This window comes from Solanum pennellii, chromosome 2 (assembly GCF_001406875.1).
Source record: "Solanum pennellii chromosome 2, SPENNV200".
NCBI lineage: Eukaryota > Viridiplantae > Streptophyta > Magnoliopsida > Solanales > Solanaceae > Solanum > Solanum pennellii.
In genome coordinates, this window is record NC_028638.1 from 8,513,577 (window position 1) to 8,527,363 (window position 13,787).

General features: G+C 38.3%; 1 protein-coding gene across 1 annotated transcript in view; it reads right to left on the reverse strand.

Annotated features, from left to right (window-relative positions):
* Positions 1–9,593: 9,593 nt before the first annotated feature.
* Positions 9,594–13,787, reverse strand: part of LOC107009748 (probable xyloglucan galactosyltransferase GT17) — a 22,225-nt gene continuing 18,031 nt past the window's right edge. The window contains exon 2 of the mRNA XM_015209092.1: positions 9,594–9,776. Within this exon, the coding sequence (XP_015064578.1) occupies positions 9,594–9,776 (183 nt within the window). The remainder of the gene's footprint in view (positions 9,777–13,787) is intronic.

Genomic DNA, 13,787 nt, shown 5'->3' on the forward strand with positions numbered 1-13,787 from the left:
ATGGATGTTATTGGTCCGATAGAACCAGCCGCTTCTAATGGACACAAATTTATTTTGGTTGTCATTGATTATTTCACCAAGTGGGTGGAAGCAACTTCTTACAAGTCGGTAACCAAGAAAGTTATTGTTGATTTTGTTCACAACAATTTGATATGCAGGTTCGGATTACCAGAATCGATCATTACTGATAATGGTGCAAATCTTAATAGTCACTTGATGAGAGATATATGTGAGCAATTTAAGATCACGCACCGGAACTCAACCGCTTATTGCCCTCAGATGAACGGAGCTATAGAAGCCGCCAATAAGAATATCAAGAAGATTCTGAGAAAAATGATTGATAATCACCGAGGTTGGCATGAGATGTTGCCATACGCTTTATTGGGTTACCGGACGACTGTCAGAACGTCAACTGGAGCTACTCCATACTTGCTAGTGTATGGAACAAAAGCAGTTATACCTGCTGAAGTCGAAATACCATCTTTGAGAATCATCCAGGAACCTGAGTTAAGTAATACTGAAAGGATCAACAAGCGGATTGATCAACTAACTTTGATTGATGAGAAGATAATGTTTGCCGTTTGTCATGGTCAGTTGTATCGAAAGAGAATAATTCGCGCTTTCCACAAGAGAGTAAGAGCTAGAACTTTTGAAATCGGTCAGTTAGTACTTAAGCACATTTTTCCTCATCAAGATAAGTACAAAGGAAAATTTGCACCAAACTGGAAAGGACCTTACATGGTTCGCAAAGTATTATCTGGAGGTGCTTTGGTCCTGTCGGAGATGGATGACACCGTATGGCCAAAACCGACCAACTCAGATGCTGTCAAAAGATACTATATCTGAAGCTTCGATTTGCATTTCTATTATTGCCTTGTAATTGTTTATCTTCTTGTAACTGTCTCGTTTGAAATTTTATTCTCCTTTGTAATGAACTATGTCTGACCTGAATTCTCAAGAATAAGATACGTAGGCGGCCTATGTCGGCTTCGGTCACCCCTTTATCCATTTTAAATATTTCATTGTAATGAACTACGTCTGACCTGAATTCTCAAGAATGAGATACATAGGCGGCCTATGTCGGCTTCGGTCACCCCTTTTATCCCTTTTAAATATTTTATTGTACTGAACTATGTCTGACATGAATTCTCAAGAATGAGATACGTAGGCGGCCTATGTCGTCTTCAGTCACCCCTTTTATCGCTTTTAAATATTTCATTGTATATGAACTACGCTCGACCTGAATTCTCAAGAATGAGATACGTAGGCGGCCTATGTCGGCCTCGGTCGATTTTCTTTGTAAAATTTTCTTCTTTTGTTAACCTTTAAGGGGGAACTACATTTGACTTGATTCCTGCCTCAACGGGATACGTAGGCGCCACAAGGGTTCGGTCATATCTCCAGAAATATTTCTATTCCCCTTTACAATAGAAACTGGGACAGAATTTTTCAGAGGGACTTAAAAATTCCCGAGAAGAAGATTCTTCGTCAGCAAAGCAAGACTGAAGATATTTTGAGATTTGCAACTGGGACAGAATTTTTGAAAAGAACTCAAAAATTCCGCAATCTACTTAGTTATAGTGGAAAGATAAGCAAGACAGTCAACTGGGACAAAAATTTTGAGGATGACCTCAAAATTTCAGCATGGGTTTATCTACAAGTCTGGAGTGACTCTGAAAGCTCCCCAGCGAATAATCAGATAGACCTCCAAGCATCAGACTCAAAGAAATTTGTTAAGCCTGATATGACATTACTTGACAGTGACCTTTTTTAGATACTATTTCTCGAAAAATTATTTTTATTAAATTTTCCCTTTTATGTTTCGTTTGTTTTAGCAAAAAATATTTCGTCTTATCTATCAAGAGTCGGGAGATCGGGAAATCGATCGGAGATAGCAGAACAAGGAGCAGACAACTAAAGAAATCGACACAGATCACTTTGTTTATAAAAACTAACAATTTTTCTATGGACGCAGGTTTATAGATTTGCTTTGATATCGGAAAATTCTTCCGATAAATGAATATGGAGAAGTCAAAGGAGGAGAAAACTATCCCAAAATCAATAGTTTTCCTAGAAGGATGAATCATTTTATATCACTTATGTCGGAGACTTGGGAATATGAATTGTTTATTTCAATCAATTTCCAAATACATGAAGTTTATAAAGAACGTCCAGCTAGATTTGAAGGTGAATCAAGCAAAAATCTCAAGCTAAGAGTTTACGGTTTCTGTAAAGGACACCATCTGTATCACATTATCTGACAAGATATGTCGTTACCCAGAGGGGGTCATTTATTTTATTATTGATCAAGATGATACACTATCCGGAGGGGTCATTCATTTTATCGTCGATCAAGATGATATATTATCTAGAAGTCATTTTACCGTTATCGTCAATTGAGACGATATGATTATCCAGAGGGCACCTAGAAGATTACTATGTTGCTCGATTGAAGCACTATCTTCATTTGGTACCAAGGGTGCATCATGAGTCAATATTCATGCATCGCGGAAGATCATGCATCGCGAGTCAATATCCATGCATCGCGAAAGATCATGCATCGCGAGTCACTGTTCATGCATCACGGAAGACCATGAATCACGAGTCAATATCCATGCATCGCAGAAGATAATGCATCGCGAGTAATTATTCATGCATCGCGAAAGATCATGCATTGCGAGTTAATATTCATGCATTGCGAGTTAATATTCGAGCATCGCGAGAAGATATTCATACCTCGTAGAAAGTTATGCATCACGAGAAGATTTCATACCTCGCAGAAATTTACGCATCACGGAAAGATATTCATACCCCGTAAGAAATAATGCACTGTCAGAGAAGGAATCTTTCATATCAAGGGAAATATTTACCCCCCAACACCAACTACATCTTTATTTGGCAAGAGTGATGCCAAGAGAATCATCGAAAACAACGAAGAAAATATCGACATTGCATCAATTTTTATTTATTTGACGTCAAATGAAGAGTGCATTAAAGATTATATTGCAAACACCAGACATAAGCTTTATTTGCTTTACGTCAAACCAATCGAGTTGGATTCAAATGTCGAGGAGAACGATTAAGTGTCAACATGGTAAAAGACATTGTCTCCCATTTAAATCGCATTTTTTATGCTGACAAGTTTTATCTCAGTCTTTGTCGAGAGCATCCGAAAGGATGAATTCTCCAAAACATACCACAGGTGCGGACGACATCAAAAAAGGATGCAGCACAACGTGGAACTTTTCTTAGCAGCGAACTGGGACACAGTCCAAAGAGGAATGTCAAACTCTTAGGACGCGAGCAGAGGAACGACTTCCACCACAATCAAACCACACCTCTATCAGAAGGCATGTGGGTTTTTCTTTAGTTTTGTCAGTCTCGGTCTCACATCCGGAAATTTTGGTCTACCGGAAGCAAGTTTCCAATCTAAGTGACAATGCGTCGGAAATTATGTCCATGTGAGTTCTTAATTATGGGTGTTAAGTGCACCACATTCATGGCTAAGAGGTTACAAGCCTCCTTTTCATACTCGTTTAATTTTGTCAGTTGTCCAGAACTAAAGGTTATCTAACATAATAGATTCCCTTTTCAATCGATTGAGTCGAACTACAAACAGCCTGATTCCTATGGTTTAAGGATATGTAGGCGAGCTCAATATTGAAAACTCGGCTATATTTCAATATTCGCTCTCAAATTTATTCTCGAGCATTTTGATACCTTCATAATTCAGTATCGAGATGGCTTTAAGTTACTTCCAGAATCGCGCGTTAAATCTAACTACAAGTAGCCTAAATTCTCATATAACCTGAGATATGTAGGAAACCCACTTTCAGGTTCGGCCATAACTCCTCGTACCATATCCCTTTTCTAAGATGAGTATGGGGTCAGTCAAAATTGGATTGGTCAATTTAATTATTCTCAAATTTCTTACATCAGTCCAAGTAAAATGAGGGACAGTTGTTGATACCCAATTTTGACCTTCCCCATAACGATCAATTTTCGAGCTTCTTTAATTTCAAACGATCTAAATAATTAGTTTGATGAAATGTTAGAAAATGTAATATTTGCAAACTATGCTAAATAAGTTCTGTCGTATTTATTTTATTTTATTTTTTTAATTTTTTTGGAGCAATATGCTCGTATGCCATAACATTTCAAAAATGATCTCAAAAGATTTGAAGTTGTAGTAAACTTTGTTAAATTAGTATTACTTAAACTACAATTATATTTTTGGATCACTAGCTCCCAATTAAACTAATCATTTTATATCGTTAGGATTAAGGGGCTCTTAAATTTATTATATTAATCCATCTTGTTTTTTTAGAGACTTGACTAGGCCTGCTTGACATTCTGATGAGCTAAAATTACATAGCAGCTTTGGGCATGTATCTCTTAACAGCTTCAAGTCAGTCCAGCCCCTTTTCAGAATCCGACCCGGTACTTTCCTTTTGCCCCTCAACTCGACCCAGGACCATTCCCACAAAAAAATCATCCCACCAAATGCAATGCAACATTCAATTACAATCACAAAGATAACCCACTAACTATAGCATCAAGAGCCCAAAACTGTTTCTCCTTCTTCTTCACGCATGAGTGTATAACGATCAAGGAAATCAATCGCGCGTGATACGTCGTTCTTCCCTCTCCCTCATCTTTGCCATACGGGAATAATCTAAGTGTCTCTATCTTGTGCTTCATCCGTCCTTGCTCCTCGAATCGGACGGTTCTCCTCCTCATTCTGTTAGGATTAGTACGAGTCCAGTTGCAGCCTTATCTGGAAGGGTAAATTCGAATTTCAACCTTTTTTTTTTCTTCCCCCCCCCCAAAAAAAATCCGAACCCTAACCCCTTGGTATAAATAATCCCTTTCTTTTGTGTTAAGAAAAAGAAGGTTACATTCTAAATTTCCAGCCATACTATGATAAAAATATTTTAGGATAGTTTCTAGAAAGCAGAATTTTGGTTCAGCCTTTATTCTCGGCTTACCAAGCTTTTCAGAGGAATCTAGGAGGTCCCGTCTTGGTGGCGAAAGATCTTTTTCGTTCAGCTCGTTTGTTCTCTGTTCGTTGCTCAAAAAGAGGTAAACAACTCTTGTCCTCCCTGTTTTGTAGGTAGACTTCTCTTTCCCTTGTTGTCTCACAATGAGTGATTAAATTGTGTATATATGTTATCGGGTTGTGCGTTGATTGTGCGTTGTTTTGTTAGAATCAGAGGTTCCGATCGTCATAGTCTTTCTGAAGCTTATATGTACTTCATTTTCGAAGATTCGGTTTTGGCTTGTTTTGGTCTCCTCTCCGTGGCTGTTTATGTTTCTTTTCGAGTTTTCTCGGTAGGATAATGCTTATTTCGATCTTTCAATTACTTATTTGCTAATTTTTGATGTTATTTCTTCCATATTTATCGAAATGTGTCTTCAGATATTGTCTTGAGTTCTGAAGAAGAAAGTGAGTTTCACAGTTTGTACTAATTACCTTCTAATAGTTTTTTTAGTAGTCTTGAATATGATAAGTTTGTTTTGTTAGTCCACTCTCCTAAGTGTTGATATTCAAGCCGTTCTGTTGGATTTGTTTTAATATGCCGAAGTATGCGAGTTTCGCGTGTTTGTTTCTTTGCTTGTGTTTGATTTAACTTAGCGTGACCTGCTCCGAGGGAGCTCTTCCTTTTTTTAAATTAGGTCTGATATCTGTCCGCTCGTTGATTTCCGGAAAAACCTCTTATATTGCTATCGCTTATTTTGGTCGTCAAATAAATCATGCAAGCAAGATGTTTCTTTATTATTTGATAATATGTTATCACTTGCTTTGTCTTGGTTTAAAGCTCCAAATTTGTGATTATTTTATTCTTCACTTGCCTATTCTGCCAACTTTGCTGATAGTGGGCCATTAATTTATGCGGTTTTTGTCGGTTTTCTCATAAGGCCAAAACATTAAGTGATCTTAATTTATTTAGTTTCGTTTACTCACTGTCTCTTGTATCAAGAAGTCGGCTAATTAAATCATAATCTTGTGCTAGTGTACTATTTTATTTTGGCAGGTTCTTACCAACTTTATTTGAATACTGATTGTTTTGCTCATATGTCAATTTATGCTATGATAATGTTCTTTGGGTTCGTCCACTTCAATGCGGCCCAACTTCTTAGAATATTTTTATTTTGCTGGCTCTTTATAATTTACAAACAATTATCTAGTCACTGTAGTTTGAAGAATTTCCAATAGGTTGCGTTGGTTCATGATTTGTTGGAATCCAAATCTGCCTGATCTCAATTGCTGCATTAGTGGATTAGAGTCAAAAGATTATTTTGGGATTGATTCAAGTTGCCGTTTTCTTTTTATTGCTGCATTCTAAACTAAAGTGCGGTGATTTATTAGTTAATTCATTTGACCTTTTTCTAATATTAAAAGATGGTCCAGTAATTACTTTGCTTCGCATGTGAAATCCGTACGGACTCGTCACGAGTTCCTATTTTCCCTTGTGCATTTCGAGAGGGCCTTTGTTTTCATCGAGTCAGCCATTCATGTTTTTGACGTACATGTTATCAAAGCCGAGGAATTCGAATCAGGCCGTAGTTGAAGATCTTGGACCAAGAAGCCTTTTATTTTTATGTTGTATTTTGTTGTTTTGGGCCTAAGCCCTTGTTGTTTTTCTGTTCAGTATTGGGCCTAAGCCCTTGTTGTTTTTCTGTTCTGTATTATTATTTATTATTATTGTATGTTTAGTCTAGGACAGGTGCAAAGAAAATGTGTCAAAAACCCAAGACAGGTGGGTCCAAAAACCGGTCAAGGCAAACAGAACCCGGATTTGGACCCAAATCTCTCTCCCTATCTCTTTATATGCTTTTAATTATTATCTGCTTTATTTTTTGTTAATTTTAAAGTTAGAAAAATTTGAATCCCCACAAAACACCATAAATATTTTATCGATTTAAAACCAATAATTTTGCAAATAAATTACTTAGATAAATTTTCACTTTCGAAAACAATCTTAATTTATTTTTGGCTTTCGTTTTTCAAAGAGTATTTTATTGCAATTGTAATCCTTATCCAAATAATTAGATGTTGGATAACCGTAGGTTAGCAGAACGTCTTAGGTGCTTTCAAAACCTTCCTAAGACGTTAATAAGAATCCCGAACCCTTTTAAATATTTTCAAATGATTTTATCTGTTATGTCTTTTGAAAATAAATGTTTTCTTGATTTTTCTTTCAAAATTAAGTGGCGACTCTAAAAGGTCGAAAACTCTCCGAAAAAATAATGTTTTTCCTTTTTCGATAAACAGAGTCAACGGTCTAGGATAATTTTTCACCGCCTCCGTTTTCCTTGGATCAACCTCAACTCCCTCACCAGAGATGATATGACCAAGAAACGTCATCGACCTTACCAAAACTCACATTTGCTATACTTGGAAAACAATTGATGTTCTTTAAGTACTTGCAACACCACCCTCAAATGGTTCATGTGATCACCCTTATTTTTCGAATATACAAAGATGTCGTCAATGAAGACTATGACGAATGAATATAGGTAACTTTGAAACACCCTATTCATTAGGTCCATAAACGCCGCAGGAGCATTAATGAGATCAAAGACATTACCAAGAAATCATAATTACCATATCTATTTCAAAATGTCGTCTTTGGTACATCCTCACCTCTCACCCTAAGTTGATGATACCCCGACCTCAAGTAAATCTTAGAAAAGTAGCTTACCCCTTGGAGTTGATAAAAAAAAGTCTTCAATTCGAGGGAGACGATACTTATTATTAATAGTGAACTTGTCGAGTTGGCGATAATCAATGCACATTCTCAAGGACCCATCCTTCTTCTTTACAAACAATACAAGAGCACCCCATGGAGAAGTACTAGGCTTTATGAAGCCCTTGTCTAGTAAATCTTTGAGTTGAGTCTTCAACTCCTTCAATTTGGCCGGAGCCATCCGATAAGGAGGAATTTAAATGGGATTCGTTTCCGGTAGCAAATTGATACCGAAATCAATTTCTCGTTCGGGAGGAATACCGGGAAGATCATTAGGAAAGACCTCTGGGAATTCACTCACTACGGGGACCGACTCTATGGGAGGAATTTTGGAGTCTAAATCTTGGACTCTTACTAATGGATATCGACAACCTTTAGAGATCATTTTGTATTCTTTTAGACAAGAGATGATACGACTCTAGGAATAGAATTTCCCTCCTCCCACTCATCAATGGGTTCATTTGGGAAGTTAAACCTCACCAACCTTGTCCTACAATTAATAGAGGCAAAGAAAGCATGCAATCAATCCATACCCAATATAATATCAAAATCAAGCATATCAAGTTCTACACATTCAACATAAGAAACTCTATTGGGCAATGTTATAGGACAATTTCTATACACCCTTTTTGCAACAACCGACTCACCCACCGGTGTAGACACTATGAAAGGTTCATGCAAGATCTCAGGTAAAATGTCATACTTTTTAGCCACAAAAGGTGTAACAAATGACAAAGTAGCACGGGGATCAGGTAAAGAATATACATCAATAGAAAAGACTTTCAACATACCGGTCACCACGTCGGGAGAAGTCTCTTGCTCACCCCTAGAGCGAAGAGCATAAAAGCAGTTCTTCATAAGAGCATCACTAAAACCACTTGCTTGAGTTTGACCACCTTTTCTTGTGGCCCTTCATGTTAGGGAAATCCCGAACCTTGTGCCCAATCTTACCACAAATAAAAAACTTATCTGTCCCAATGAGGCAAGCACCATAGTGCTTCTTTCTACACTCAGACAAGTTGGCTTCTCACTTGGGGAACTAGTACCTCTTCCCTTTTGAGAATTAGGGTTTTCAACCTTATCACCGCGAGCCTTAGGGAACTTGGATGGAACATGATTAGAAAACCTTTTCTTGAATATTGGCTTGTCTTGGATTTCAATCCTATTCTTTGTAGCACCACCATCAAAAGATCTTGGCCTCTTAGCATCTCTATTCTTTCTCCTAGCCCTTGCCTCCTCTACTCGCCTAGCATGCACTATAAGATGGGAAATATTCATGTTTTCATGTAGCATAACCGAATGACATTCCACTTGCAAATCATCCGACACCCTCGTCACAAAGCGGCTCATTTCATCTCTAGGATCGAAAACCAAAGAAGGAGTAATTTCAAGGAGTATTCAAGCAAACTCATACCTCCTTGAAGAAGGTTAATGAACTCCACCAGTTTGGCCTCCCTCATCTCCCTAGGAAAAAACCGAACAAGAAACGCCTTATTAAATATCTCCCAAGTAACCGATCCACCCCTAACAGGCCTATTATCCTTCCATTGAACATACCAAGTTTGAGCCACATCTTTGAGTTGGTATGTGGATAACTCGGCCTTCTCACTAGTAGACAACCCCAGAGCAAAGAGTATCTTGTAGACTTCATCATAAATGAACTCTTGGGGGTCTTCTTCAACCTTGGACCCATAGAAAGTAGGGGACTCATCCGAGTGAAATCCCTTAGACGGGAAACCATAGTAGAAACTTGTTGATGAACATGGGTACAACCTTCTAATTAGCTTGGGCTGTCATGGCTTGGGCTTGAGCGGTGGCGGCTTGTGCTTGGGTAGTAATGGGTTAGGCTATTTGGAAAATAACAACCCTTATATTCTCATCCGTCAAAGTAGGAGGATTCACCGGGATGTGGTCATCATCCACAGCTTCCCCAAGAGGAGGAACTTGATCACCACGGGGAGGGGCTCCCACATTGGCAATGTATTCTTCAAGTCTCCGTTCCGCATTCCTTCGAGTATTCATTGCCTATAATCACAATGAAAGGATTAGATGAAAAAGCACACAATAGGTATACTCTAGTGGCACGATGTTAGATTTCCAATAAAGTAAGAGTTTCCTAAGCATCACATAGATTCCTATTAATAAGTATGGCGCACTGAACAATTATGAATACAAACCTATATAGACGTGGTTGAGAGAGATATATGGACTCAAAGATATTCAAACTCATTCTCTGATAGCAAGTTTGTCACATCCGGGTTTACCCCCTAGACGTAACCGGTGTTGTCGTCCTCTTTGGGGACTAAGACTAACTTCTTAGTCTTACATCATTACATTCAGAGGACAAAAATACAGAAACATTAAAACTTTCTTTACATCTACTTGGAGGTTTACATAGACCTCTACATACACATAATATATTCATATCAAGTATACATAGACCCTTCATATAGGAAAGTTACATATCCTTCTACTTTTATTGCACACACACATATATATATAAGATAGAATATACTTATTAAAGATTGTCTGATCCCATACCATCTAAATGATCATAGCAATCTGGGCATAAGACTACATCAATGTAAATAAGCCAAATATAGGCTTATACAAATCGTACTCAAATGAAAATAGAATGAACATAAAAGTTTTAGAAACAAAGCAACTCCATAAGCTAGATATTGGCATCGCCCTCGGAAAGTGAGGACCTACCCACTTGGATAGTAGAGAATATCCAAGTCTTCTTCAAGTCGTCTCGAATGAGCCTTCAATGAACGAAACCTAAAATATTTTGAAAAAGGGAAGAAAATGGCTTTAGTACACCACTTGTACTAAGTATGAGACCATATGCACGTATAAGATCAAAACATGCTAAAAAGGGACATTTAGTTAAACCATGCTATTTTACCTCTTTAAAAGCCTTATGCATAGTGAAACAAGTCATACCAAACAACAAGACATACTTATTAAAAGTAGATAAAGTAATATGCACGTCATACTTGAACTGATAATCTACTACAACCCTATCATCAAGGAATAACATCACAAGCATGAACAAGAGTTAACCATATCATAATAAGCAAGATAAGTACCCATGAATCCTCATCAAGTGAACAAGTGCAATGACCAAGTAAAGCCCCATAACCTTACTCAATCAAGTAGCCCAAACAAGAAACAATAACCAATGTCCAACATCACATAATATAACCTTTAAGGATACATAACATCATACTTTAATAATATAATCGAAATACATGTTCATAAGGATAATCATCATCATATAATACCACTTATGTTGTATGATATACCGTGGTTTCACGGTATTATTAATACTTTTTCCTTAAGTTTAGTGTGTCCAAAAGCCTTTTTGTGCTAATTTTTATATAAGTTTCTCTTTGTTTTGCAGGAAATCTGTCCAAAGATGAATGCGGAGATTTTGAGCGAAAAAATGCAGAAGAGACCACCTACGGAGCTTATGACGGTCCGTCGTGCCTGTGACGGTCCGTAGGTGGCAGCGTAGTGAAGCTGCTGAAGGAAGATGGGGAAGTCTGACCAAGTGTGGGGTTACGAAGCTTGTGACGGTCCGTCGTGTCTATGACAGTCCGTCCTGCAGGTTCGTCATGAAGTTCAGAGAAGTAATCCCAGTACCCATATTCCAAGAGTTTAAGTGTTTTGGAATGATGACCCTCGACTGACCGTTGCGCCTATGACGGTCCGTCATACTTGCCGTCGAGGGTAATGAAGAGAGCAGCAGAAGGAATTGCACAAGTATGGTACGACGGATTCCATAACGGCCTGTCGTGACCACGACGATCCGCCGCGAGGTCCGTTGACCCAGCCGCGTTTTGACAGATTTCAAGCAAATAGAGTCCTTGTATAATTAGGTTTTTATTTTTGTATAAGTAGTTCGAAAAACCTCGTGTTAGATGTCGGAGTCGGGACCATTGTTAGACTCCAGACCATTGTTAGACTCTGTTAGGTTAGACTCTTAGATTGTTAGACTCCAGACCATTGTTAGACTCTGTTAGGTTAGACTCTTAGATTGTTAGACACTGTATTAGTAAACATCATATTATTAGACTCTGGATTATTGATCATTGATTACTTTGAGATTCTTGCAAGTGATTATTGGTGATTAATCAAGCAAACTTTCGGATTTTACTCTTTCTCATTGAAGTAAGTACATGAATTCTTATCTAATATATTTGAATATTGTGTTTATGGCTATGAGTAACTAAACTCCATAACTAGGGTTGTGGGAACCATAGGCAAATAATGAGATAAACCCTAACTAAAATAACAATTCTAGATTAGTGTCTTGCATGTATTAATAATTCTTTCGCTTAGAAGTCTTTTTAACGGATGGCCAACATTAGAACTCGCCTTAATGCTACTTGCCGGACCAAGGAGGTAGATAATAGGAAAAGAATTATTAACATAGATTTAGTGTATACTATCTAATAGGCTAGTATTGATTGGTACGAGGTAATAACTTAGTCAAATATCGAATACGATGCTTAATATGAGGTAAAGATAAGGGTTAGGACAGCAACACACGTAGCCGGACCAAGGTGCGGAGTGAGATTTTCTAGATGCCGGACCAAGGATTTAGAAATACATAACTTATCACTTTGCATGCAAGATACTAGGAAAGAATTGTTATAGTTAGAATTATCAAGTTATGAACCTGTGGGGAACACGTAAACCCTAGTTACTTTGATTAACTGATTAAAATCCAACTTTCAAACTCATTAAGTGTCTCTTTCAATTTAGTTAATTCTTTTTACTTATTAGGAAATACAAACCCCCCTTTTTACATTTTTATGTTTTTACTTTCTAAGGAAGTTATCAACCGAACAATAGTAATAACAAGTTAAAGTTAAGTCTAGACTATTTTCCTCGTGGGAACGATCCCAACCTCACTAGTTGGGTTATTTACTTGACACGACCGCTTTACTTCTTATTTGAGAAGTAAGTTTGAGCGTATCAAATTTTGGCGCCGCTGCCAGGGAAAGTAGCTTTTAGATTAACTTGAACTTATTACTATTGTTTAGTTGATATTTTATTGATTTTACTTTGTTTTATTGTTTTTGATTTATGCAGAACCACTCCTTGTATGCCAAATACACGGAGAGGAAGAGGCATACCATCTTGATGAAGTCTGAGTAATCAAGTATCCTCAGTCGTGCCGCGACGTTAAATCAGGCGCTTGTTGGGAGGCAACCCAATACTTATTGTTTTTTTTCTTTCTTTTTATTAATGGTAGCATCCGTCGTGCCAGGTACGTCTTTCTGTTATGTTCAAACTAGAGCACATGCGACGGACCGTCATCTTGTCGACGGTCCGTCCTGCACAACCGTTCTGGTTGTCAGAGACCCTATTCCTAAGGGTCTCTCATATTTTTCTATGTGTCCTTCAACGGACACATGCAACGGACCCTCGTACCTACGACGGCCCGTCCTGCACAACCATTCTGGTTGTCAGAGACCCCTTTCCTAAGGGTCTCTCTCTAGTTTTCTAAGTGTCCTCTGACGGACACCTATGACGGACCGTCTTACCTGTAACAGTCCGTCCTGCATGACCGTTTCAATGGTCAGAGACCCCTCTCCTAGGGGTCTGCACATTTTTTTCAAGTGTCCTCTGACGGACACCCACAACGGACCGTCGTACCTATGACGGTCCGTCCTGCACATACCGTCATACTAGTCAGAGACTCTCCTTCAGGGTTCTCCATATATACATAGTCTTAAGTAAGACACGACGGACCCCATGACGGTCCGTCATAGTCACGACGAGCCGTCACCAGGCCCATCGTGTGTCACTATTTCTATAGCAATGACATACTATTTTCAATGTTTTATTTCGTATGGTTTTGCTTGTCTTGTTTGCCACTACTCGCACTAATATTGATCCTTTACAGGTACTATCTACAATGGCACCCAAGCAAGACCGAATGTACGCACGCGGGCGATCGAAGTCTGTCGCCCCGTCTGCCCGCATGGTCATTGGCTCTGATGATGAGCGTGACCCCGAGTA